This window comes from Melopsittacus undulatus, chromosome 6, assembly GCF_012275295.1.
Source record: "Melopsittacus undulatus isolate bMelUnd1 chromosome 6, bMelUnd1.mat.Z, whole genome shotgun sequence".
Lineage (NCBI taxonomy): Eukaryota > Metazoa > Chordata > Aves > Psittaciformes > Psittaculidae > Melopsittacus > Melopsittacus undulatus.
This window is the reverse complement of record NC_047532.1, coordinates 18,653,413-18,679,329: the sequence shown is the minus strand read 5'-3', so window position 1 is coordinate 18,679,329 and position 25,917 is coordinate 18,653,413. Positions and strand designations below refer to the sequence as shown.

Here is a 25,917-nt window from a genome sequence, read left to right as displayed (position 1 = left end):
GACCTCCCGGACAGCAGCCACACTCACCCCGGTCCCACACTCAGCCCTGCTGTCCTCCCATGACTCGCTTCCCCTCCTGGAAGCACAGATCCTGCCTTTCCCCAGAGCTGCTCATGTGTGTGCGGGCAGCCTGCCCCCTCCCACCCCTTCAGAGCAGAGCCGGGATGTTCTCAAGGGATGCAGGGTCCAGGGGTGCTGGTGGGATCATGGAGGGATCAGCTCCCCTTTAGCCCACCTGCTTCAGCATGGAATTTCCCATGGCAGCATTTTCCTTTTCCAGCACCTCCTGACTAAAAGGGCAGCAAGGTGTCATGCTGCTGCCCATCCGCTCTCAGGCAGGCTGCAGGGGACAGAAATGCCACTGCACACCTAAGGATGCTCCTGGCTTTGGTGCCAGGCTGGAAAACCTGCTGCAGCCAGTGGTGTGACTGGCGTTTTGTCACCCTCCCTTCTCCTTTTGGGAAGCCACTGGTGGTGTTTAGCCAGGGTCACTGCGGCAGGAAGAGTGACTCCATCCCAGACAGTGACTGAGGGCAGGAGCTGGGAGGACACGTGTGCTGGCACACATGCTCCTGCAGTTTGGCTGGGTTGTGACAGCAAAGCTGGTGGCTCCATCCAGCATGGGGAGGGCTTGCTCAGCCATCCCAAGCTCTGGAATCTGCCCTCTGGAGCAGAAAGGGGCATCCCAGCTGCAAAGCCCCATCAGGAGAGCCCTGCAAAACCAAAGGGCCAGACAGCCTCCCTGGACCTCCAGGGTTTCTGGGACAGCAGCTTTCATGGCCACACACAGAGCAGAGATCTGGCTGGTGCATCCTGTCACAGCAGCCAGGGCTTGCACCAGTGAGGATCTGATGGAGTCATCCCAAAACTTCCCATGCAGAAAGAAGGGAAGGCTGCCCAGACAGCAGAACCCCCCCAACATCCCATCACCAGTGCACAGAAATGTTCCCTCCGAATCCCAGCCGGCCGAGCGGCAGCGCTTCCTCTCCAGCAGTGAAACTCCTGGCGGGTCATGGACTGGCGGCACACACAATGCTAGGGGTTATCCAGCCTGTTATCAGCCCTGGCCATGCAGTGCAGGGAGGAAAAGGGTTTCAATCCCAGCCGAGCTGTGTTTCCGTCAGGAGCTATTCCCGCTATCACAGGGAGGGCTGGACTGTGCCATGCTTTCAACACTGGGACCAGTGGAGCAGGACTGTGATTGCTATGGGGAGAGAAGGGACCACGGGATTGTCACCCTGAATCCCTATGGCATTGCCAGGGTCCTTCCTCATCTCCAAGCAATGCAGTTGCTCCTGTTCCAGCTTTGCCCTGGCCTGGGCATGCCCAACATGGACAGCTTGGGGATGGGAAGGGGCCAAAGCTGGTGACACCCAGGAAAAAAGGGGCTGCCACTGGGGCATGTGGCTGAAACATCCCTTTGCTGGATGTCTCCATTCCTAGCCATAGGGAGGTATCCCAGATCCCTGGAGCCCTGGGAGAATGTCTGCTCAAAGCAGTCATCAACCCAAGAAACCCCATTGGCAAAACCACCTCTGCCAGGCAGGAGGGGAAACTGAGACATGAGGAGATGCTGAGAGAAGCCTCCTGCTCCTTTGTCCCTAGGCTGCCATGGGACTTCCTTCCAGGGACTGCCCCTTAAAGCTGGCTGGAGAAGGGGAATGCGGCACAGGGTTACTCCTGGCTCCTCAGCCCAAACCAGTGATACCTCCCACTCCATGATTAATTGAACACAGGCTAAAATTAGCCGTGAGGCATCACCCCTGGGTCTCCAGAAGCATCCCACTGCCTGCAAGTGGGTCAGGCAGCAGCTGCCTCCCAGCTGGGGTGCTTGGGGGACCCCATCCTCTGCTGCGGGTGGGAGCATTGCTCCCTGCTCTGCTCTGCTGCCTGTCCTGGAGGCTTTTCCTTGTCTGGATTCACCACCGGGCTGGGCTGCATCATGGCCAGAGCAGCTGGGGAGGTGCAAGTCCATCTTCTGGGATGGGAGGAGTGCAGATCTCTGTCATGCTCCTTCCTGTGCCTTCGGGGATCTGTTATTTTTAGCTGCTCTCCTGATGTCGTGTCTCTGGCTCTGGCTCTCTTTCCTTCACCCTTCCAACCCCCCTTCCTCAGTGTCAACTTGTTTTCTCTGTGTTATTTGCAGATTAGAGGGGGCAGAACCAGGCACAGGGGATCACAGCCTCCCCATGCTGCCCTTCACACAGTGAGTGGGGTTTGATTGGGTTTCTTCCCTGGCTGTTTTTAACACCCATCGGCTCCCTGTCAGCAATGAAACACCAAGGGGTAATGCAAACCAGAGGCATCCTGGTGTACCAGAGGACCCGATGTGTCAGACCAAGCAGGGGGATGCTCCCATGCAGGCATGGCAGCGCCTAGATATGGCCCCCAGCATCCCGTGTCTGACCGCTCCAGGTGCCCTGCACATCCAAGGCTGCAACCTCCACCGTGACACACGAAACAGGGAGAGCAAGAGATGGGCTTTTCCCTTGGATTCAGAAGAAAGCAATTAGGCCCAAAGTTAATTAAAGGCTTCAAAGCCAGATACTTCTAATTTGGTTTAACAGTGCAGCTGTGTGCGGTGGTGATGCTATCACAGAGATGCCTGTTTAAGGCTCAGGCTGGGAAGTGCTCATGAGATGGCATGGGTTGTCACCCATCATCAACACTGTCACAACGCTGTGGCCTCCATCCCTGTGGAGTACTGGGGTGTAGGGTGCTCTCTCAATGCTAGGCATCTAGGGACTGACCCTGCATGGGGCTTGATTTTGGAGCTACTGGAAGAGTGACTCCATGGGGAGGTTATGCCTCAGTTTCCCCATGGCAAGGGGCTGCCAAACCTGCTCTTTGGGAAGGCGTTCGCAAGGTGCTTGGCTGGGTGCTGGAGCCTGATTCCCACCTGCTGGAATTATACCACTGCCCTATGTAAAGCGGGGATCCAGGGGAGCAGGAGGTGCCTTCCTCCATAGGGCTCAGCAAAGCAGTGGTACCCATCCTGGAGTGAGTAGGGGAACCCAGCACTGCTGGTCCTGTCCCCTCCATCCACTGCTCTGAAGGAGAAGGGGGCATCCCAATTTCTAAATTCTCATTCTTTTCCCCAAAAGGAGCCAAAATCCTCTAATTTTCTCCAGAAACCCATGCTGCAGGACAGTGATGCTCCTGCCCCCAGCTCTCTGATGCCTTTCCCTGCATCCTGCCCCCACTTTGTGGGGGTTTCCTGGTGGGATGCTGGTTGTGGGGTTTTTTGTTCTAGGTTTCTATGCTGCATGGTGAGTAAAGGCATCCTGCTGTCTGAGGGCTAACGGCTTGCTGGAGAGATAATAAAGCAAAGGGGAGTAAATTAAAGTGCCTATAAATAGCATCAGGAGAGGAAAAGGAGATGAAGTCATCTTCCTTCAGCTGAGCTGGTATTTGCATCACTTCTTCCCTTCACCTTCCCCTGCCCCCTCATCCCGCTTGGAAAACAGCCTCCCCCAGCTCTGGGGTCCTGCTGTGGCCAGTGTGTCCCCCCCAGGTCCCCACAGGGCTGTGGGATGTTCCTGTGCCCCAGAACCAGGGGCTTGCTGGAGAGCACAGCAAGGTGGTCCGGATGTGGTCTGTCGGCCCCAGGCTTCATCCCAACTTTGCCAGGGATTCATGGCATTGCCCCATGCAAACCAGTGCAAGGGACCTGTGCAAACCGATGCCCCCAGCATGACCACAATGCTGTGTCCCATTGTCACTAGGACGAGCATTCAGGAGCCATCACAGCCCCATCCCATGCCATTCCTTTTCACAGCCTGAACATGGGCAGCTGCAGAGACCCCCCCAAGAGGACAAGGGATGCCACAAACTCAACAACAGCAAATTCCCACTAGGAAGCCCCTACAGGAACCAGATTTCATGATTTATATCTCTCTTCCTGGTTGATTTCACATCCAACTCTTCACCATCAGCCCCAGGACCCATGGGAGAGGTGAGACCCCAACCCTGCAGGAGCCTCCCTGAGGTTAGCAGCCAGCTTCGGACATCACCCAAAGCATGACCCTCACTGCCACAGTGGCCACTGTCTCTGCAGCCCCCAAGAAGCCCCCTAAACCCCCCATCTGCCCTCTCCCACAAGGTATGAGTCAGAATGAGGTCACACCACGGTTTCCTCCGTGTCAGCTCCCGACTCCTATTCCTGTGCCATGTGCACACACCCGCCATGTGTGTTATTGCAGGGTATTTATAGCTATTTTACATGTATAATTATAAAGCCACAACTCCACACACGCACAGAAATAATCACGGTGCCGGGACGCAAGGGAGCGAGGCCAGGGTGATGGGAGCAGGGCCAGGGCACCGACCCCACCGCTAATAATAATTCTTTGCGCTTTATATATAGCCCCCTTTCATCCACAGCTCTCAGAAACGCTTTGCAGGCATTTAATTAAGCTTCCCAACATCCTAATGTGATGACAGCCAAGTAATAATATCCCTGCTTTGAGGTATGAAGAGAAGGGAGGTGGCACGACTTGTCCAAAGTCCCACGGTAAAACAGCAGGTCCAAGTGCTCTGTGCCCTGCCCTGCACTTGTGGGGTGCCCAATAGGGGAGATTTTGACCCAGAAAGGGGACAAGGACCACAGGATGCTCCCCAACCCCTCTGCTCAGTTTGGGGTGGTGACAATAGGTGACAGCGCAGGGTCTAGTGATGGCAGCAGTGACCCCAGGGACTGCCAGGCTGCAGCTGCCCAACATCTGGATCAGCGGGTGGAAGAGGCATATGGATCTTGACAAACTCGTGGGAGAGCAATAAATAAGATGACAGGTCTGAAAGGGCTGATTTATGAGGAATATTAAGAGTTGTAATCCTGCCTGGCCTGGCCACCCCTCAGGGAGGCAGGGTGATGACAGGGACCCAGATACATCACAGACAGACAGGCTTCACTGGGGCCAGCGCTGACATATCTCTGAGCAGGAGGGCTGGAAGTAGTTTTGCCTCCCAGGGTTCTGGGCAGCTGGTGCAGAGACACAGGCAGATCTCAGTGGCTGCCTAGAGATGGGATCCCACAGGGATGATCTCTGTGGTCCTCAAGGTCTCTGGTTTGTGCTCTACTGAGCACCCTCCCTACCCTATCCTCCATCCCTGCCTAAATGGACCACTTGCCTCCCATCCTTGGGGTGCTGCAGAGGGCACAAGGGGCATGTGCTGTGGTTTTGGACACTGATGGGACATGAGATGTCACCAAGCAAGAGGAACATGGCAGAAGAAGGTGGCCAGCAGAAAGCTGGAACTTCAACCACCAGGGCAGAAAAGGTGCTGGAGCAAACTCTGGTGTTGGTAATAACAGGGGTAGAGCTGCAGTGCAGCAAGGGGATGGCTGCATGGAATCATTAACATCTGCAACAGAACACACAGCCCTGGCTCCTTTCTCATGCAGGAAGAGGTGAGGAACAAGGACCCATCCTCATCCCCTCCTTGGGGATGCCCCATGGGGAAGCAGCAGCATGTCAATGGACACAGTACTGTTCTGCACACATGAAAACCAGACGCAAGTCAAAAATCCCAAACCCTGATTTGATCCTGCAGCAAGCACCATCCTGCCATTTTATGGCTGTGTTGGTATGCTCTTCCTCCCAGACTGCAGCCAGATCCCTGCTCACTGAAACAAACCACACAGCACATGAGAGCATCCGCACCTACCGAGCCCCTGGAATGGGGCACTGGGACCTGCTTTTGTACCACACTGAGACCAAAGAGCAGCAATATTGACATTAAGCAAGGAGATAGCTGCAAACCTTCAGAGGGCTGCAAAGAAATGCCCAAAACCAGTATCTCCGAGGAAAAAGGAGGAAGGGAAATGGCACAGCACCACTGCAGAGATGGTGAACACCTTCCTGTCACTGCATTGGCCACCAGAACAGATCTGTTGCCATCACCTCCCCAGAATTCACTCCTGCTGATGCATCTCTTACCAGGGGCTGCTGGTACCTCTGCTGCCTCGCTGGCCATGATGAGGGACTCAAGGATCCTTGCATGGAGCTCAGGGCCTGCCTCAGTGCTGTGGGGAGAAGAAAGTGGTGGATCTGTGAGGGTGGCAGCAGCTCAGCCCCACTGGAGACCCCCACACCCCTGGGACAGGAGAAAGCCACCCCCATGGACCTCCTGTGGGACTGGAGCAATGCTGCACATCCCAGTCCCATGTGTGCCATCAGGCCTGGTCACTGTGCAAAGAAGGGGTGTGATGGCTTAGGGTCCTTTCCAACCTTAACCGTTCTATCGCAGAGCATCACACGTCAGAGATGGGGGCTCACAGCTCTGGCCTCCCCCTTTGGAAAACCCAGGGCTGAACCTCTGATGGGCTCTCACCAAGCAAGACCAGCTTGGTTTGGTGCCCGGCTATGGGCACCCTTCCCTCATCCATCCCATCCCATGCATGGAGGGGCACCTCACCTGCCTGCCGCGGGGCGAAGGAGCAGCTCCCCAAACTGCTCCCCGAGGAGCCGGGGCGAGGGGCGGCTCCGCTGCGTGCCCTGGCAGAGGTGGCAGAAGTGGCAGAGGAGCTGACGCAGGAGCAGTGCCTGGGGCTGCGGCAGCGCCGGGGGGGCCAGCAGGGCTCTGGCTTGCTGGCCACACTCCTCCAGGCCCGGGGTCTCTGCAGTGGAGGGGAAACAGAAGGAGAAAGGTCAGGTCGGGAGGTTGGGGCATCCTCTTGCCTCTCATGGGAGACTGGTGCCTACCGGTACATAGGATCATAGAATAGTTAGGGTTGGAAAGGACCGTAAGATCATCCAGTTCCAACCCCCCTGCCATGGGCAGGGACACCTCACACTAAACCATATCACCCAAGGCTCTGTCCAACCTGGCCTTGAACACTGCCAGGGATGGAGCATTCACAACCTCCCTGGGCAACCCATTCCAGTGCCTCACCACCCTCACAGTAAAGAATTTCTTCCTTAGATCTAACCTGAATTTCCCCTGTTTAAGTTTGAACCTGTTACCCCTTGTCCTATCACTACAGTCCCTAATGAAGAGTCCCTCTCCAGCATCCCTGTAGGCCTCCTTCAGACCCTGGAAGGCTGCTATGAGGTCTCCATGCAGCCTTCTCTTCTCCAGGCTGAACAGCCCCAACTTTCTCAGCCTGTCTTCATACAGGAGGTGCTCCAGTCCCCTGATCATCCTCGTGGCCTCCTCTGGACCTGCTCCAACAGTTCCATGATGTGACATGTTTCAGCTCCCCAAAAACCTGACCTCAACCTCTCCCCTCAAAACCATAACTATGTTTCACAGCCCATCTTTCCCTACAGACAGGCTGTGAGACACATGGGTACCACAGGGACTGAAGGGCCCATACAGGTGATGCCCTGAGGGTATCAGCCACTTCTTGCTGTGGGCTGCCAGCCCCATTTACCCACTGACAGCACTCCAGGTCAGTGGAGGGTGACTTCAGCACATTCTCTCTCTCAGCATAGCCAAGGAGGGAGCATAGGGAGCTAAGCTGCTCACCTGGCAGGGGCCGAACCTAAGCATCCCTCACTGCTGCTCCAGAGAAGCAAAACAAAAGAACAGAGAACAGCAAAAACCCTGACCTGGTGCAGAGCAAAGCCATGGGAAAGGCAGAGCAAAGCAGAGGTGGGGAAATAGGCACCAGCTGGAAGATCTGCCAGATTCAAAGGCTCAGCCCTCCCCTGCAGTAAAAGCAAACTGGGAGGCAAAAGAGGTTTTAGGGGGGAAAAAGCTACATTTGGGCTGACAGCAGCCCCTGCATCCCTCCCAATGTGGTCTCACATCCCGAGATGCAGCAGCAGGGAGGGCTGACTCTTGAATTGCCCATGTGAATAAAAGCAGGCACCTAATGGTGTTGCACACCACAGAGGTGCTGCCAGAACCTCTGTCCCAGCTGCCCCGAGCAGCCATCAGCCCTGCAGTGTTCCCACCAGCATCCCCCCACATTCCCAGTGCCCTCTGACAGCCTTGGCTGGGGCTCCCCTGTCTTGTGAGCTGTGAGCTCAGTGGCCTGGGACCGCGGTCCTGCCCTGGGCATGGGAAGCAGCTGCTCTGCAGCTCCATCCTCCATCCCTGCCTTGGCCTGGTCCTTTCATCTGCGGGGGACAGGGAGGTCCCCAGGGCTGCATTGCCCTCAGCTGGCTTCAAAGCTGGGGCTGACTCAGCTCCTCAAGGCTCTTTGCACCAGGGCTGAGGCTTGGCTGATGCCCAGCCAGCTCCCGGCATCCATCCCTGAGGCCGGGGTGCACCAGGTCTGAAGGGGGTTGTGATTCCCCTTCAAAGCAGGTCTGCAACCCAGCTGGGATGGTGATGGGGTGCTTGTGTGCCTCCATATCCAACAAGCAGCTCCTATGGGATGTTTGACTTTGCTTCAGGCCACCTCTACCCCAACTGGCTGCTTTTTGTACCCTGGGGATGCTGTGGGGGGACAGCCCACATCCAAATGGGGAATGTGGGGATGTTTTCCATCTCCTTTTGCAGGTGGTCAGCTCGCAGCCTGGAGCAGGGCAGGAGGAGCCTGGCTGCAGGGCAGGCTGCCAGCCCCCAGCACCATCTCCTGACAGATTCGTGCTTCTATTTTCTCCCTAAAGCCCCACAGAAATCCCCATTAGTTTCGCCTCTGTTCTGCCCCCTCCTCCTCCCCCTGCACCCATTCCTTGCACTCCAGCACAGGCTGCAGGGAAAGGCGCTTCCCTTTGAAGTCACTTAACGAGGCAACCCAGCTAATTGCTTCCTAATTGCGTTTTTATCCTTGGAAGGGAGGCAGCCTTTGATTTCTCCTCTTGACTGGTGAGGAGAAGGCAGCTTCTCAGTGCCACCGGCCCCAGGAGTATTTCTCCTGGCTCTGTGTCTCTGCCCAGGGCAGGGAGAACAGGGTGTGAGTTATCCCTTTGCTTTTCCATGTATCCCTCCTGCCACACTGGAGGCCATAAAGAGCCTGTGACCTTTTCCCACCAGGACACAGTAGGAAAAGGCCATGCCTGGCCTCTTAAGGCAGCCAAGAATATGATCTAGGTGGTACATGGGGATGGAGGTTACTGCAGTGACCAACGATGAGAGCTAGTTTGAAGGTGGCAAGGGGTTCAGGTCCAAGCTAATGTGGTGGGCAAGGGCTGTGTGTTTGCTTGGTGATGCCCACAGGGCCGCGGACAGGAAGATGCTGAGCAGCTCTGTGAGGATGCATTTGAAATTGGTTGTGGTCCAGGCTCCCTGCTGGGATGGAGCATGGACTCTGCTGGTGTGGGTACCAGCCCTGCCTGCTGATTTGAAAATATATAGTGAAATAAACCCAAACCCTTGTCAGTCTGCTACATTTACACAGAGGCTGGGGACCTACAGGCACTTCCTGACAGTGCTAAGCTGAAAAAGCAGGGAATTTTCTATGCCCATATAAAGCCAAGAGTTAACGAGATTACAGCAAAAAATTCCCGGGAAGCGGAGCCAAACTATTATAATAACGCTTTCTTCTGGGGCCAGCATCACCCAGCCCTGGCAGCCGCCGGCTGGGCAGGCAGCACCTCCTGCTCCTGGCACTGCACCATCCTGCACTGGGGGAGAAGCTGACTGCAGGGCTCCCCTTGCTCCTGAAAGCCACTGTGCTGCTCCGGCAGAGGGGATGCTCCCATTGTCCTTAGTGCAGCATCAAGCAGGGGATGGGGTGAGGAGCCATCCTGGAGGTGCATTGGGAAAGCTGCTTCACAAAGCATCTTCAGCCACACAAACATTGCAGGCACAGGGTGAGCCCGGCTGTGCTTACCTTGAGCCATGTGGATCAAGTCGCTGTAGAGAGCTGGAGGGATCAGGGGTGATGGGAGCTCCTGGAGGTACCACTTCAGGGCCTCTGCCAGTGTCTGAGCCTCATACAGGTCCATGTCCACAGCTGAGGCATCTGCAGGGAGACACAGCAGGAGCCCTTAGCCCATGGTGCTGCTCCTTCCATCCCTGCAAGCTTTCCTCTGGACATGGGTGCTGATTTCTCCACCCATTCCCACCTTTCCCAGGAAGGGCAGCCCGTAATTTCACTGCCAGCACCCCCAGCAAATGTTCTTGTCCCAGTTTCCATAGGCCCTGAGTTCCATGTGATTATGGAAAGCATGAGGCAGCATCTCCATTTTGTGTGAGCTATACATCCAACTATATACAAGGTGCTTTTGCCATCCCACCATGGTCCCACTGAAGGATAGCACCCATAGGATGGTCTGAACAGCTGCCCTAAGGCACCCTCTGGCCATCAGGACCAGGCACCATGTGCCAAGCCCAGCCCTGGAGGAACTTCCTGGAAAATGCATCCATGTACCAGGGTTATGCTCCCCAGGCAATGCATGTTGCTAAAGGCCCACATCACCTTCTGCAAGGCCAAAATGCCCAACCAACATCTATTATCCCAGCTCTGAAAGGCAGCTGCCCTGGTGAAGGATGCTTCAGGGAACAGGGACCTGGGCTAGGGACAGAGTCAGTACTCCAAGCAGACATGTCCCGTGGTCCAGCAGGAGGCAAAGAGTGGGATGCATCCGTCTGAGCGCCATGGCTGGGGTGGAATGAGGGCATTGCTTCACCAGGGTCCAGGGGGAAGAGCCCTTTCAGCATCCTTTGGTATTGCCTCATGCGTTTGTCTTGGAGGTCTCTCAGCCTGGTCGGGCCAGGGGTGGCTGCCTGGAGGGTGATGGTCCCTTTTGCAGAGATCTGGAGGTTTCAAAATCTGGCTTTGATTCGAACTGGAGTCATATGCAATGTTTTGAAATTCTCCTCATAGGAGAAATCTTGGGGGGATTGGTGGGAAAACAGAAAGCCCAAGATATTTGGGATTGTTTGAAACGGTTCATTTGGGGAAACCAAATTTCTCACTTCTTCTGAGTTAGAATATTGAAAAAAGAACACATTTTGCACTTTCTTGATGATGAAGTGTCAGGCCCCAAATGGCTGCGTGTGTTGTGATTGAGACGTTTGGCTTGCCCTGCTCTGAGGCCCCCTTCCCCTCCTCTCTTTGTATCTTCACCCCCAGATTCAGCTTTACTGAAGTTGGTGCCATCCCCCGAGATGCTCTGTCTTGAGTCTGCAACCACATGTGGCTGTGCTCCCTTCTGGGGTGATAAACCCCAAAGAGCAGGGAAATGCTGTTTCCTAGGGTATGTCGGGCTGGGCTGGGCTGGGGCGGGGAGCAGCTCCCCAGCTCACAGCAAAGGCTGATTTTGGGCACCTTGGCCTCGATCCATGCTCCATAGGGCATCTCCACCATGGACCAGGCAGCCCTGGAGCCTGCCTGCCACCTCCTCTGTCTGCTCAGGGACAAGAAGCCATGGTGGGTCCCTTATGGCCAGCGCCTGCCATTTGGCTTGGAGACCAGAGAGAAAACAGATTGACCAATGACCGAAGCGAAGCCTTTAACCCAGCCATTGGAGACGCTACCTCATTTCCAGGAGCAAGCACCCAGCTTGCTGGGAGCTGTGCCCGAGACAGATGCCACTGTGCTGGGGCGGCAGCTATACAGAGTGGTCAAACATGACCCGAGGCAAAAGTGGATGATGCCTTTCTGGCATCCCGCATTGTCACAGCATCACCCCATGGACCACTCTGCCCCCAGCATCCTCAAGCTGGGCAGGGCTGTGGCAGTGCTTGCCTGCTGCAGCCTGGCCCCACTCTGGTCTATGCAGATGCTCCCATCTCCCAGTCAGACCTGCTTCTGGACCTTTTCAACTGGCTGAAAGGGTTATTTCTATTGGGATTTATGGGCCATTATTTTTTTTTTTTGCTTGCACATGCCCTGGAAAAGTGAGCTGGCAGGTTGGCTCTGGCTGGGCAGGGGAAGAAGAGCAGGGTCGGGGATCCCACAGGATGCTCCAACCCTTGTTTTGGGCTGAAACCCTTCAGTGTATGGCTGAAACCCAGTGATGATGCTGGATGGGGTCTCAGCATCTCATTGCTTGGGCAAGCAGCTGCTTTGAAGAGAGCTGCTCCCATCAGCAAGGTGCAAACCCCAAACTCCTTCTCACCCAGGGCAAGCCTGGCTGCTCTGCCCTGCCTGACATGGAGGATTCTGTGGGGATCTGTCACTTGCCTTAAGGAGGCTGGCGTGGACTGGGAAGAGCAGCCGCAAGCTGTTTCTGCACAGGGAAGGGCCCGCTGCTGGGCACTGGCCCCAGGCAATCAGCCCTGGGCTCCACCACGGCCTAATTAGCTCATTTGCATCATTAGGCATGGGCTTTGGGGGGGGAGTTCAAAGGGAAGGCTCAGCCAGTTTCAAAGCAAGACTCAAAAACATCTTTACATCCAGAGAGAGATGTGATGGGGAGACCATAGGGAGACAGGGACTGATTGCTGATGGTACTGTTTTCCTAGGCACCTTGGCTAGAAATAGCCATTAGCTCATTGCTCCCATCCTCCTGGAGTGGCATCCTCCTGCTCCAGCTTCTTCTGGGGCTGCTGTGGTGAGCTGGGCTCCCCATTAGGCTGAAAGCACAGTTGGGGTGCTCCAATCTGCTTCCCAGCACAGGCTGTGGCCCAGCAGCTTGGGAAGGTTCAGCCAGCATCTGGGGAAGGGTTAATCCTGGAGCCTTCCCAGCCAATTATGCCGGCCTGACCCCATGGATGCTGCTCTCCCCTTATCAGAGGGAGATGATAACCAGCTATAAGAAGTTAATGATGCTGCAGGATGAGTCAATGCTCTCCCGCTGCTCTCCAGATGTTCTGATCTCTTCCCCAAGGGAATGATGGAGGGATTCCATCTGCATGGCACAAATAGAAGGAAGACACCCCAAAAGCCCAACCTCATCCCCTTACTAAACTTCTCAAGCCCACAACCTGCTTGTTCACCTGCCAGCAGAGCAAGCAAGCAGCTGGGGACCAGTGGAGAGCATCCACATCACACGGGGGATGAAAAGCAGGAATAAATTTGGGACTGGGGAAAGGGTGCACATGATGACCACCAGCCCAGAAGGAAAATCAGTGGGTGCTCCCAGCCTTTTCCCACCTGGATGCCAGACCCATATCTGGAGCTGACTCAAATACTGACTTAAATACCCTTTCCAGACCTTTTAGGTTTAATTGTCAGCTGATGCTGCACGGATGTCCTTGTTGTCTGGTCCTTGGGGCTATCTATACCTTCCCCTCAGCATGGATGCTACCTGCACAAGGACCTGTACTTCCCCTGGACCTGGCCAAGCATTTGAGGCTCCTGGGCATCTCACAGTGTGGGTTTACTGGGACACTGTGCACCAAACCGGGGGCTGTCTCCCCAGCTAGGATTCAGTATCACTGTAACATCCTTCAGCCAGCCTGCTGGTACCTTGTGCTGAGGACTGGGCACCGCCAGGACATCCACATCCCCTGCCCATGCACAGCAGCTCCTGGCAGCTCCAAACACCTTTCCAGCTGGGTTTCACCCCTGACTTGCACTCAGCTGGGGCAGGGGTGCTGCAATCCCCTTCCGAGGGTGCCCAGTGAGGCTGCCTTCCCCTGCCTCAGCTTCCCAAAGCCAGTTCCCTTCCTCAGTTTCCCAGCAGCTACGGGAAGGGATGGCAAAATCTCACCCCCCGTTCACCCCGCTGGGTTTGGCAGGGATGTGTGTCTGCTGCTGTTTATTTACCCTTCTTTCATCACCACCAAATATAAGAGATGAGCTCATGCCTCTCGCCAGGCTCTGATGACACGGGGTTTATTTCCACTGCAGGTATAAATAAAAAGCAGTGCGGCAGGCACCGGGGCGCCTTGTGTTCGGCAGTAAAGTCATTGTGGTGGGGTTAATAGCCTGGCCAGGGGAAAGCAGAGCCCCTGGGGGCCTCACACCCCCTCTGGCATCCCAAGGATGGGGATACGCTCCCTCTCTGGGTATCTACGCTGTGATGATGGGGGGAGCACTGTGTGGTTGCTCTTCACTCCATCCCAGCCCTTTCTGCCCAGCAGCAGCCCCGGTGAAGCTCCGGGGCCCACCACCACTCGCTAATCCCCACCGAGACCTGACCTAATTCCCGGGCATGTGAGCGTGTCTCCAGGCAGACTGCTCTGCGCCGGGGCCCGGATCAAAGCGCGCAGGATGGCAGCGCAGGCACGGCACGCCTGGAGACACCGGCTCCAATCCGCCTCGCGCTGCTGCCGGATTCGCCCCAGCACCCAGGGATGCAGGCAGCTCCTGACCGGCCCTGACAACAGTGGAGGCTTACCATAGTGCTGCCTGTGCATACGGGGAAGGGTCCCACTATTCACGCTTGCAGCTGGACCCCAGAGTCTGGATCAGGGCATCCATTATCCAAAACGTGGGAGGTTTCGGTGCTTTGTCACCAAACCGAATGGGTTCAGCCCCATCTGAGCCAACAGAGCACCCAAGGAGCCGTGAAGGTGGGACACTCTGGAGGGTCTCTGTGCCCTAACGCCACCACAGAGGAGGGATGGGGATGCAGACCGTCCCTACCCAGCATGAGCACTGCCAGACACTACCTGCAGGACTGTGCAGCCAGCCCCATGCCAAGCCTCCCCCAGCTTGGATCTCTGTGCTCCAACGGGCTCCAGCACCCACCAGCCAGAGAAGCTCCCAAGCTCAATGTCAGCCTTGAGAAGAAGGCTGCTTGGCACATTTCAGGGGGAGAGGGGTACAGGCAGGACCCTGAGCAAGCATGGAGTGAGTAGACATCACCCCTGGGCACCGGAGGTGCTCATAAACCTCTCTCTGCAAGCACCGGGTGATTTGCCTCATCCCTTGTGCTCCAAACAGCCCCTGAACCGCACACAGGGGACAGCAGGAGTGCTGGGGGCTGGAAACCTTTGGGGTTACCATGTAGCCCTCACACGATGGGCACAGAGATGCCCACAGCCGTGAAGCAGCCTGGCACTGCGGGCAGCACTGGGTGCAGCCAGGATGAGTGCTGCACTGCCGCTGCCATTCAAAGATGTGCTCTCCTCTCTCTCTGCTGCCCATAGCCCCATCCCTGCAGCTGCACCAGGGCTCCTGCCTGCCTCATCCCCTGCAGTGCTTTGGTGAGTCCCCTCCGGCCCCCATGGGGCTGCGGCTTTTCGTTAAGTCCCTTTCAAGAGCCACCACGTGATGCTGGCTCCCGTGTTCAGCCCCGTGCTCCTCTCGGGATGTGAGGGTCTGAACTGAGTGCCGAGTGTCCTAAACCAAGTCATTCCCCTCTGGAGCCAGCCTAAGCTGGCTGTGAGCCCATCCACCCTTCAGTCCCTGCTGCACCCACTGGCTCTGGTGGCATCTTGGTTCACAGACCCCCCATTATCGATCAGCTCTGTCTTTGCTTTCCTGATTTTTCACCTATAAATATATTTTCTTGCATCATCCATCACAGAAATATCAAGTTTGGTGCACAGGCTGTAGCCACCATCCTGCAAGATGTCACTGTCACTGGGAAAGAGACAGGCTCAGCCCAGGCTGTAGAGCCACATGGAGCCATGCATCCAAATCCACTGTGCCCAATGATGCTGCAGCCCCATAAGGATGGAAAACCTTCATCCCAAAGCCTGGGGGATGTTCAGCTTGGGGGCTGCCCCGTCAGGCTTACCCCCATGGGTAGGGAATCTGGAAGGGCCAGGGATGGTGAAAGGTTTGATAAGCAAAACTCAGCCCCAGGGACACAATCCCCAGGACAACCAGGATCACTCTGACCTGCATGGCTCCTTGTCCCCAGAGAAACCTCCTCCTCCCCACCAGAAGTTCAGATGCTCTTTCAGTGTGGAAAACACCCTGTTTTCACCTGCAACTTAAGGTTTAGGGGATAGAAAAACAACACCCAAATTCTTACAGCCCCTGCTCTTTCTTCCTTGCACTCTCTAGCACTTTTCTTGCCACCTCTGCCAAACACCAGCGTGATTTGGGTATTTGCAGGGAAGCTGAAACCCCCAGTGGGATCCTGGTTTTCCCCTCAGCCGAGACACAGTTCAGCTCCAGCCACTGCCAGCCCCGGCTCTGATTTTTCCTTGTTCCCTAAGATGGAGCTTGACTTTCGCAGGAGGGCTGGGACAGATGGGGTGCTGCAGGGATGGATCATCAGGAATGCAGGAGGAAGAGGAACACAACCCTCACTTCTGCCATCTCACGCACGGGGCATACAAACTCCCATTTTTTGGCAGAGAAGTTTTACTTCACCAAATGCAATGCAAGTGCTTGTGTGGCCCTTGGTGCTCTCCTGAGAGATGCTCTCCTGTCCTCCCCAGACCAGTAGAGACCAGGGGCAGCACCACTGAGTCTCTGGTCTGCAGGAGGCTATGGGGATGCAGGCTGCCAAGCCTGTGCTCTGCCGGGATTCTTGGCCCTATTAGGAACATCATCCCTATCCTATTTGCAGATCATCCCTCTGGGAGGGCTGAGCATCTTTAGCTGAGGTAGCAAATGCGTGACATGTCCTACCCCCTCCAGCCAGCTCTGGGGAGCTTGGGCTTTGCCCAGCTTCAGTGTTCCTGAGCACGCAGGGCAGCCCCCTGATAACAAAAGAGCTTATTTAGGTCCTAGGGGAGATGGGGGACTTGGGAGCATCAGGTCACTCTGGCCTGTTGGGGATTTACCAAGCTTTCAAATGGTTTGAAAACCGTGACGGCAATTCCCTGCCCGGTGCTGTGTCCTGCAGTGGGAGATGAAAACCTGGATGGACCCTGCCGCTCCAGCCCAGGCTCTGGCAAAGCCGGTGGATTTTGCCCCTGGGCTGGGGTTCTCTCCCAAGGCTGGGCAGGAGGATTTCGATAGTGAGTGCTGTGGGGCTGCCGGGGAGCCTTGTGCTTGCTTGGGATGCTGCGGGATGAGCAGAGGATCTGTAACTCCTGCGTGCTCGGAAAGCAAAGCATCCTCCCCGTGCTGTTGTCACTGCCCCTGCCCAGCCTGGGCACCAGTGCTCAGGGCAGCCGAGACCGCGGGGATTGCTCTGCGGATGCCTTCACCTCCTCAGCCGGCAAATCCGGGCCGGGGGACTCTGCTGTGCTCAAGGACACCCCTTCCCCTGCCTTCCCCACACCGCAGCAGCGGCTTCTGCAAGGGGGGAAGAGCGGGTGTGGGGTGCACCGTGCCCCACATCACCCCCGGGCGAGCAGCGCTGCGATCCGCAGCACCTCTTCCCCTGCATCCCTGCGTTCTCCGCAGCCCGGGCCCGGCGGGGACTCGTCTCCCGGTGCGCGGGGAAGCGATGAGGTCATGCTGCTTAATATAGCGATTTCATCACAGCCCTTCTCCCCAGCAACACGGCCCGGCTGTCGCCGGCTCCCGGCGCTGGCAGAGCCATCGGTCGGCCCCCCCCGAGCCGAACCGAGCCGAGCCGAGCCCGGCTCCCAAGGGCAGGCGGGGGGAACGCGGTGGCACAACCGGGCCGTGCCTGGAGCCACAGTGCCGCCCTCCGGGCACCACGGTCCGGAGGAGGGAGATGCTGGACGCAGCCCCCCCCCCCACCCCCCCAGCCCAGATTGGAGCGGCACACCGGATCCGTCACGTCCCCAGCACCCCTGTGCCATGCCAGCAGCGGTGGGAAGTGGGTTTTCCCTGCTCCCCATCCTGTTCGTGCCCGTTCTCCTAAAATACAAGTTTTTTCTTCCCTTTTTCTCACCCACAAGAGGCTTTCTCTCTGCCCTCTTTTGCAAGCAGGAACCCTACAGGTTTGCAAAACAAGATCTTTTTCTCCCTAAATAAATAATAGAGATTCTAGTGAAGTGCCCCAGCCGCACACCTGCATCCCTCTTGGCAGCATCACACTGGGGTGTTGGGGGAATTGAGGGAGCTTGCATGGAGACAGGACCTTACAGAGCCGTAAGAAGGCTGGAGGCAGTAATTCATCCCTGCTGTGCCTGGTTTCATGGTCTGGTAACAGCACCCCCAAACCCTCTTCTCTCCTGGGATATGGGGAATGATGTGGCTCTGGGACTTACCCATCAGAAGAGCTTGCTTCAGCTCAGCATCCCCCAACGAGCTGGGGCCGGGTCTGTAGAGCACCTCGCTGTCGAGACCTGAGGAGCAGCCAGGATATAGGGGTCAGTCCTGAGCCCCGCATCCTCCCCTCCAACACAATGGAAGAGGGCAGGGACGCATACCACCCCCTCCCTTGCCCTGCCCAGGGTACCGGGTGTGTGGGGAGAGGTTTGGCTTTAGTGATGCCCTTGAGGCATCTCCGAACATGGACAGAGTGGGTGGCTGAGTGTGTGCACCCATATACGAGCCATGGAAGGACACCATGGCTGCCCATACCTTGTTTTTCCAGTGCCTCGATGAGCCTGGCCACAGTTGGCAGTGCCTGCTCCGGGAGAGTGGGGTGCTCAGTGAGATCTGCCTGCCCAGGGAGCCCTGTGATGGAAAGATGTGGAGAAGGGGCTTGGAAACTCCTGCTTGCAGGAATTCCAGCCTCTTTCCTCAGCTGCACCAGGACAAGATCAAGCTGCTGCTTTGGCACAGCCACAACCAACACTTGGGCTCATGTGTGTCCAATTTTGGAGAACTTCTCCCTTATTCTATCCTCTTTTTGCAGTAAGAGTCACTGCTGGGGGCTGAGCTGCTTGCTGAGATGCAGAGATCTGCTATAACCCATGCCCTTCCCATGGGGAACATCCCACCCTGAGCATGGCCAAAACCCCTTCCCCACCCCTCCTCCTATGGCACCGAGGCTGCCCCTCTCATCACCCACAGCCCTTAGTGCCACCAGGCAGGGGCTGAGGGGCCAGACCCATACCCATCACAGACAAGGCTCCCTGCAGCACTCACCCACTTGGATTCTCTGGTGTCTACAACAGGGTTAATCACAAGCCCTATCACCCCAGCTGACAAACCCTTCCTGTGCAGGTTATACCCTTTCAGTGCAGTGCTGGATTGAACCTCCCCCCCTCTTCCTTACAGGTCCTGAGCCCCCCAGGAAGGCAGCAGGCAGGGAAGAACTGGCAGGGGCTGCCATTGGCTGCAGCACATCAGAGCTGCGTGCAACCGCCGGGGTACGGACGGCATCTGGAAATGCTGATGTGCCAAGAGCCCTTTCCCTGTTTTATGTGGCAAGTGGGTCTGTTCAGCTGGAAATATATAAAACCCCCTATAACTAATTAAATAAAGCCTGAATATGAGCTTTTCCCCCAGCAACACACACTCCAGAGCAGCCAACTCCCTTGTTAAGTTCATTCCATCTTTGGCTTTTGCTATGGGGCAGAAGGCAGGGAGCTCATGTGTGAAGCCAAGAAACCCATAACAATTTAAGGAATGAAAAAGGCAAAGAAAAAAAGGGACTTTGGACAAAAAAAACATAGCCTTCAACCTTTTGCAAAAACACAACCTGGCTGCAATGGATTCAGGCTCTGGTCTTTGCCATGGTGATGCCCTGGTGTCACCTGGAGAGCAGGGAGGGATGCAAACCTTGCTGACCAGTGGCTGATGCAAGCCTAGCAAGAGGGTCCCCTCTGCTGCCCAGTGGGGATGTGTGAACGCCTTGGGTGGGAAGAGGGAAGATTTCAGGTTTTAAAGCAAAGTGTGTGGTTGGGAACCCATGGAAAATGTCCTCATTGTATGGGTGGATTTTTAATTAGGGAAAACTGGACTTTGGCCTCCAAGCTGAGAGGGAAAAGGTGCTGACTGCAAAAAATGTCTGTTTCTCCTTACTATTAACAGCAGGAACGGTCCCAGGCTCACGCTGGAGCTTTCGCCCATCCTGTCCCTGCAGAGTGCCAGGCTGGAACACAGCATCCTGATGCACCAGTTTCTCCAACCCTGGGTGAAGTGGAGGTGATGCCACCCAGGACAATCAGGCAGCAGCAAAACATCTGAACCCCTTGGAAGGCCCCTGGGACTTGGACCCACTGCAGAGACCATTCTAGGATGTTATTTAATGCAAATAAAGACCATTCCTCCTTGCAGAGACAGCCCTGGCTCCAGGGCACCCCTGGGTGATGCAGGGTCTCTCTCCCATTCAGGGTTCACCCCATAGCTTCATCCTTCTCAGGGTCACTGGGTGGCACAGGGGCTTGGTGGGCAGTGAGGGCATGCAAGGCAGCACATTGCTGTTGCAGAAGGATAACCATTTGGGGTGGCCAAAAGAACCACATCCCTCAAAACCTCCATCTGGGAATGGGAAAAAACATGGGAAGAATTTTCCAATACTATTTAAAAATCCCTTTTCTGTCAAGAGGACACTGAGGTTTTTACTCTAAGGGAAACCTCACCAGGCAGGAGGTTTGGGTTTAAACAGACATAAAACGGTGCACGCTGCTTTGCTGCTGCAGAAAGATGCGGTCGTGGGCCACGAGTGTCCCCTGCTAGGATGTCTGCACACCCTGGACAGCGGGGCCGGACACAAGGCCGTGGCCAGAGCATGTCCTGCAGATGGCAGCAGCCTCCCCAATCTGCCCCAAACCCTGGCTCTGGTGGAGTTTTCCTATTGATAAAAAGGGGAAAAGATAAATCTCAGTTTTACACTTTTAAGGGGTAATCCTGGCCCCAGGCACATGCAGCCTGCACCTTATACATGGGCCAGGCTGTGCTTTGCTGCTGAGATTGTGCCTCCATCTGTGGGGCATCGAACACCCCTGGGTACATCTCACAGCTCCTTGGGGAGGAGCCCATTACCACAGTCTGCATGGGGCAGGCATGACGCAATGGTGATGGGCAGCAGGGATGGTAGTAAGAAGGTGGCTTCAAGCTTCTCCTTGGCAAATGGGGATATGGAGCCCTTGGGTCTGCTCCTGCCTGACCTGAGTTCTCCACCCTGCAGCACCAAGTTTGTTAGGATTCTGCATGCAAAACAGCCAGGGGCAAGGGGTTCCTCACACACCAGTGAGCTTGACTGGAAAGGGGGCTCAAACCCTTGTTTGCCAGGGTAAGCACCCCCAAAATGTGGCCTGCTCCCTCCTGCAAAGGCAGCACATAGCTGCTCACTGATCCTCAGCAGCACTGCTGGGACCGTGGCTGCCTTGGTGCACTCAGAGCATCGGTCACGGAGGAACACCCATGTTGCAGTGAGGGGATGCAGAGGGGTCCCAGCATATTCCTTGTGCTGTTGGACGGGTCCAAACTGCCGGACCCACATGGCAGCCCCACCTGTGGTGATGGAGGGTGTCAGGGAAGGAGCTGCCCCATGCCACTGAGTCCTGCTGTGCTCAGCTCAGGGGTGAAGTGGTCTTCACCCTTTTGAATCACAGTGGCAAAGGGGCCTTAAACCATATTTTGGAGGGAGATAGACTCCTCATCAGTGGATGCTCCTCTAAACCCTGGTCCAAGGTACCTCCGATGCATAGCCAGCATCAGTGGTAAGCCTCTCCAGTTACACATCTGTGCCTTGATCCCAGTCTGGTTGAGGAGTGTGTCTGAGGCACCAGACCATGAGCTGGGCAGGTTCGGGGTAGCTGTGTCTGAAGGTGATGCTGCTCTCCCAAGCTCCAGATGCACACGGCGCCATTTCTCCTCCATCACATCCCAGAGAAGGAAAGCACCATGGATCTGTGTAACTGGGAGGGGGGGTTCAGTTGGTTTTTAGCTCGGGTACATTATGCAACTGCTGTGAAATTCCTCCCAGCCCCAGCGCACTTGGCTGCGGTGAGTGGTGAGGGCAGAGCTGGCTGCAAGATCCCAGCAGAGAAATGCCCAGAGGTCCCTATGCCAGAAGGGCCCTGCTGAATTTCCCCCCTTCCCAGCACTGCGCTGCAGCCCCCAGGGATGGAGAAACCCCCCAAGAACCAGCCCCACTGCTTGCTGAGATCATCCCCTGTCCCAGCGTGCACACAGTGACAATGAGGCCAGGAGCTGGCTGGGGGCCAGCGCTTGCCCGGGCACTGAGAGCAGCCGGATTCAGGTGCCGCAGTGATGGGGAGAAGAGCAGTTGGGAAAAGAGATTCCCGAAGGCCACCACGGGGCTTTCTGCTCCTTGCTGGGGGGCCAAAAGGCTCCTGCATCTTCTCCTGTGCTCCCCTAGACACAGACCCCTTTGAACACAGCCAGCCTGGGATACTGGTGAGGAGCAATCCCTGCAGTGTGTTTGTCTGCAGGGGGTAGCGATACCCAGGGTACCCCCTGCCCCTTCTACAGCTGCCTCAATGCACCAGGGCAGATAATCCCCAGGGCAGCTCCTCCTTCTGCGGCTGGATCCCCATCCCGAGGGATCCCCACCAAATGCCATCACCCACCCGGGCTCCAGGCCACCCTCACCATCTTGCATTGAGCACCCACCCATAGGATCCCACCTTCCTGCTCCCCCAGCACTCACCCCAGGGTGCAGAGGTCCCAGCGGGTGGTGGGGGCAAGGGCCGTGGCCTGGCCTTGGTGTTGGAGGTGACGATGCGCGTGGGACCCAGGTACTCCACGTAGGTGCCGGGGAAGTCTCCACGCTCTTTGGTGCGCTCGTTGAGGCCGTGGAGCCAACCCTGGGGGCTGCGCTCGTCCCCGTCCTTGTAGTTGGGGCTGCTGAGCAGCCCGGCCCTGCTGACCGTCAGCACATCCCCGGGGCACAGCGCCAGGTCCTCCTCCCGGTCCTTCTGGTACTCGTAGAGCGCCCGGTACTGCAGCCCGTCCGAGGAGGCCATGGTGATGCTTTGTGGTGTGGGTCACGCTGCCTGCATCCAACCAGGCGTCAAGGCCTGGGGGTGCTCACACAGAGCAGTTATGGCAGTGCTGGGGCAACACGGTGCGGATGGGAGTGTTCCCTTCCCTGCACACGCAGAATAGGAATGCCAGTGTTGGAAAATCAGCGTTGGAGTGTGGCTTCTGACACCTCCAGCCCTGGAATGGCTGCAGAGGGTATTCAGTGCCCAGGGCTCAGCAGCATTGGCTCAGGTGCGGGTAAGGAGCCTTTTCATCACCAGGGCAAACAGAGGGGAACAAGAGAACTTAACTGGGGTCCAAATGGGCCATCCTCTTCTCAGCCTGGTCTCATTCACATGGTGCTGGGACCTCCCTCTCTCTGCCAGAGAGAAAGACAGTGTCTTAGCGGCCAAATTGCTGCCTAATCCCCATCCCACCACCTTATCCCCCCATCCCAGCCTCTGGGCACTGGGGAGAGCCCAGTGACTCGCTCAGCTCCTGCTTCCCAGGGATCTCCCGCCAGGAGGGCTCGGCCGCTGCACGCAAGGAAAGTACCGGCAAGAGTCTGGAAAGTAGGGCAAGAGATCACGCCACGGGCTTTTAAAATAGACATATGGGCTGAGAAACCGCCTGCCGCACGCAGCTCCCCTCCGGCAGCTCCAGCCTGGCACTGCTGCACGGAGCCGGCGGATGGAGACGTAGGATTTTGGGGTGGGTTTGGGGTTTTTCCTCCCTCTTCTTCTTTTTTTTTTTTGGTGCATTTATAGATATTCCTCCATGAGATACATCTTCCCCCGGGGGGGGGGGGGGAATGCTGTGCTGCTGCCAACCCGCTGTCCCCCAGCTCCCCGCAGGACCCCGGGGAAGAGGGATGGATGGAGGGATGCTGCTGAGTATCGGCAGCGGGGCTGTCCGTGTGTCCGTCCGTGTGTCCATCCATCCCTCCATCCCTCAGCCTCCCACAGCCTTCCCGCTGCCCCCTCCAGCCTTACCGGGCGCGGCGGCTCCCCCGGCGGGAGCGGAGAACGGGAGCGGAGCGGAGCCCCAGCCCCGCCGAGCCGCTCTCCGGCGGTGATGTCAGCGTCCCTCCTCCCCGGTAGCCCCGCAGCGCGGCGGGGGGGGGAGCCCGGCTACCGGGGAGGGGGGGCATGGAAGGAGGAGGTGGATGATTTCATCCCCAGATGCAGCATCTGCTCCCGAATTGCCTCCTCTGTGGTTGGAGAACCACAGCTGGGGGGGGCTCCATCCATCCCTAGGGATGCTAAATGGGACCAGCACACCATAAACCTCCCACCTCCATAGCAGGCAGCTCTCGGTGCCCACCCACAGAGGACCCCATCCCTTAGCCAGGCTGGAAAGCACACACAGGACAAGGCAAGAGCTGTCATGGAGAATCCCAGCCCAGGAATTCCTCACTCTCATCCTGAACATTTAAATGGTCCTCAGACCCATGGTATGGACTGGGTACCACATAAAGCAGCCCAAGGTGATGCTGCAGAAGCTCCTGCATCCTTAAACATTAACAAAGCAATAGCTAAAATTTAGTGGGGCAGAGAACTTGGAGGAGGCTGGCAGGGTTCATGTGGAAGGGGCCAAGCTCAGCCACAGCAGGGACACCCACAAAGCCAGCCTGTGACAACAGCAGCATGGTCACATGCAACAAGAGCATCGGTTCTCAACTCCCTTCCAGCCCGGTAACACTGGGAATGCCTCTGCCCTGAGGTGGTTTGTGCCCCAGTGAGTCTCAGCAGAGCCAGTTACAATGGGGTATGGACAAGATGTCCCAATATTTGGTTGCTCGTGAGGCACAAAGAGGTTGATGGGATGTCCCCAGAGGTGCAGAGGTATTTTGGGGTTTCTTTTAATCCTTGCTTCTCACACTGCCTTCTCCAAACCAGCAGCTGCTCCTTCTCTTTGCTGTGGGTCAGGCATCCTAAAAATAGATGGTACCTGAAACATGGGCTTTGGGAAATGCACACTGGCATGAGGTTCAAGGGAAAACCCAAGGTGCTGAGTAAGGCTGAGGAAGCTGAGGCCCAGAGGCCAGCAGAGCAACACTGGAGCTGTACAAGCCCATAATTTCAGCAAATCCCCCTCTCCTTTTCCTGCAACACATGGGCTGGCCATGCAGGGCAGCAGCATCCCGGAGGATCTCACCCCAGATGCATATTGCTGGGCCTCTGCTGCTGGCTTTTGGGGACTAAAAGGGCTTTTTCTCTCCCTTGTCCCTTACCTGCTGTCATCATGCTGCCAGGACAGGGTCAGAGCTGGCTGCAAACAGCCAAACACTGCATTTCCCTGACTGCTGCCCTGCCTGGGGCTGTCCCCATTGTGTCCCTGTGTCCCAGAAGGGGATTAGAGCTTGGGAAGGTCATGGGTGCATCACCACCTGATATTAGCATCCACCTTATGATCAATCCCAAAACCAGGCCAGGAATTAATACAGCCCCGAGGCTCTGGGGCAGGGGAGCACCATGGCATGACATCTGTCATCTTCCTTCCTAGGCTGCTGAATGAGGTCCCTCTTTCCTAGCAGCAGACATTGTTCCCTCCTAATGTACCTCAGGGTCCCCAAAGCTAAAAGCACCATCTCTTGCTGAAACCAAATCCCATTGCCCCCTCATTCACCTCAGATGGCGTTGAGCATCACCCCAGCATGGCCAGCTCCTGCACCAGGGCCCCTTCTTGTTGCTGGCCTCTAACCATCCCCAGAGCACCCCTTACTCCCCACTCCAGGTTTACTGCAGCAGCACCAATCCCCAAACTCCCTCGCTTCCCATTTAACCCCCTACCTCACTCCAGCCCAGAGGTGGTGCATCCATCAGGATGAGCAGAGAACCCTCAGGAAGCACCCTAGGAAGGAATAAAAAGTGCTTCAGCCCTTCACTGCTATTTACTGAGCATGCAGAGGAGCTGCCTGTCAGGCCCTGATTAGCTACAGTTCCTTCCTCGTTTGCTTAATGAGCAGCACTCATCGCAGTGAGAGCTTTGCCTTTGACTTGCCTGCTCTCTGCTCTTCTGTGGTGTGCAGGAGGAGGCATCTTGCATCCCACATTCCCCTTCAAGCCTCCCTTTGCTCATTGTCCATCCAGCCCAGGATGGGGCTATGGGGACAGAATGGCATGTCTCCTTGCTGGGGTCCCTGTGCTCTGCTGCCAATTCTCTCCCAGCTGGAGGGACAGCCCTTGGTGGGAGCGTCTCCACGGGCTGCCCAGTGCCATCCCAGCCAGCCCCAAGATGGGTTGGTCACACCCACCCCGTGCTTCCCGGGATGTCAGCCACATGGCTGTGAATAAACAGCATAAATAGAGTTGTTAATGTGCCGGGCTGGAGTAAGTGAGGGTGTGAAGCCCTTCCCAGCTGGAGAAATCACAGAAACAATGTTTGATTTCAGCTGACATTTCACAGTCGGCTTTTTGGTTTCATCTCTGTTTCCCCCCTCCAGAGATGGCCACGCTTTGCTTTCTCTTCTCTTTAGGAGCAGC

At 56.5% G+C, this 25,917-nt stretch overlaps 1 protein-coding gene across 2 annotated transcripts in view; it reads right to left on the bottom strand.

Moving 5' to 3' along the window:
• The window catches only part of PIK3R3 (phosphoinositide-3-kinase regulatory subunit 3), a 78,643-nt gene extending 56,209 nt beyond the window's left edge, over positions 1-22,434 (bottom strand). The window contains exons 1-6 of one of the 2 annotated variants that reach the window (XM_013129533.3): positions 22,104-22,434; positions 18,134-18,229; positions 17,818-17,895; positions 9,728-9,859; positions 6,418-6,619; positions 5,940-6,025 (exon numbers count right to left, since the gene is read on the bottom strand). In XM_013129533.3, coding sequence (XP_012984987.2) covers positions 5,940-6,025; positions 6,418-6,619; positions 9,728-9,859; positions 17,818-17,895; positions 18,134-18,229; positions 22,104-22,434 — 925 coding nt within the window. The remainder of the gene's footprint in view (positions 1-5,939; positions 6,026-6,417; positions 6,620-9,727; positions 9,860-17,817; positions 17,896-18,133; positions 18,230-22,103) is intronic. The other variant, XM_013129534.3, reaches the window with a different exon arrangement.
• Between the last annotated feature and the right edge of the window lie 3,483 nt (positions 22,435-25,917).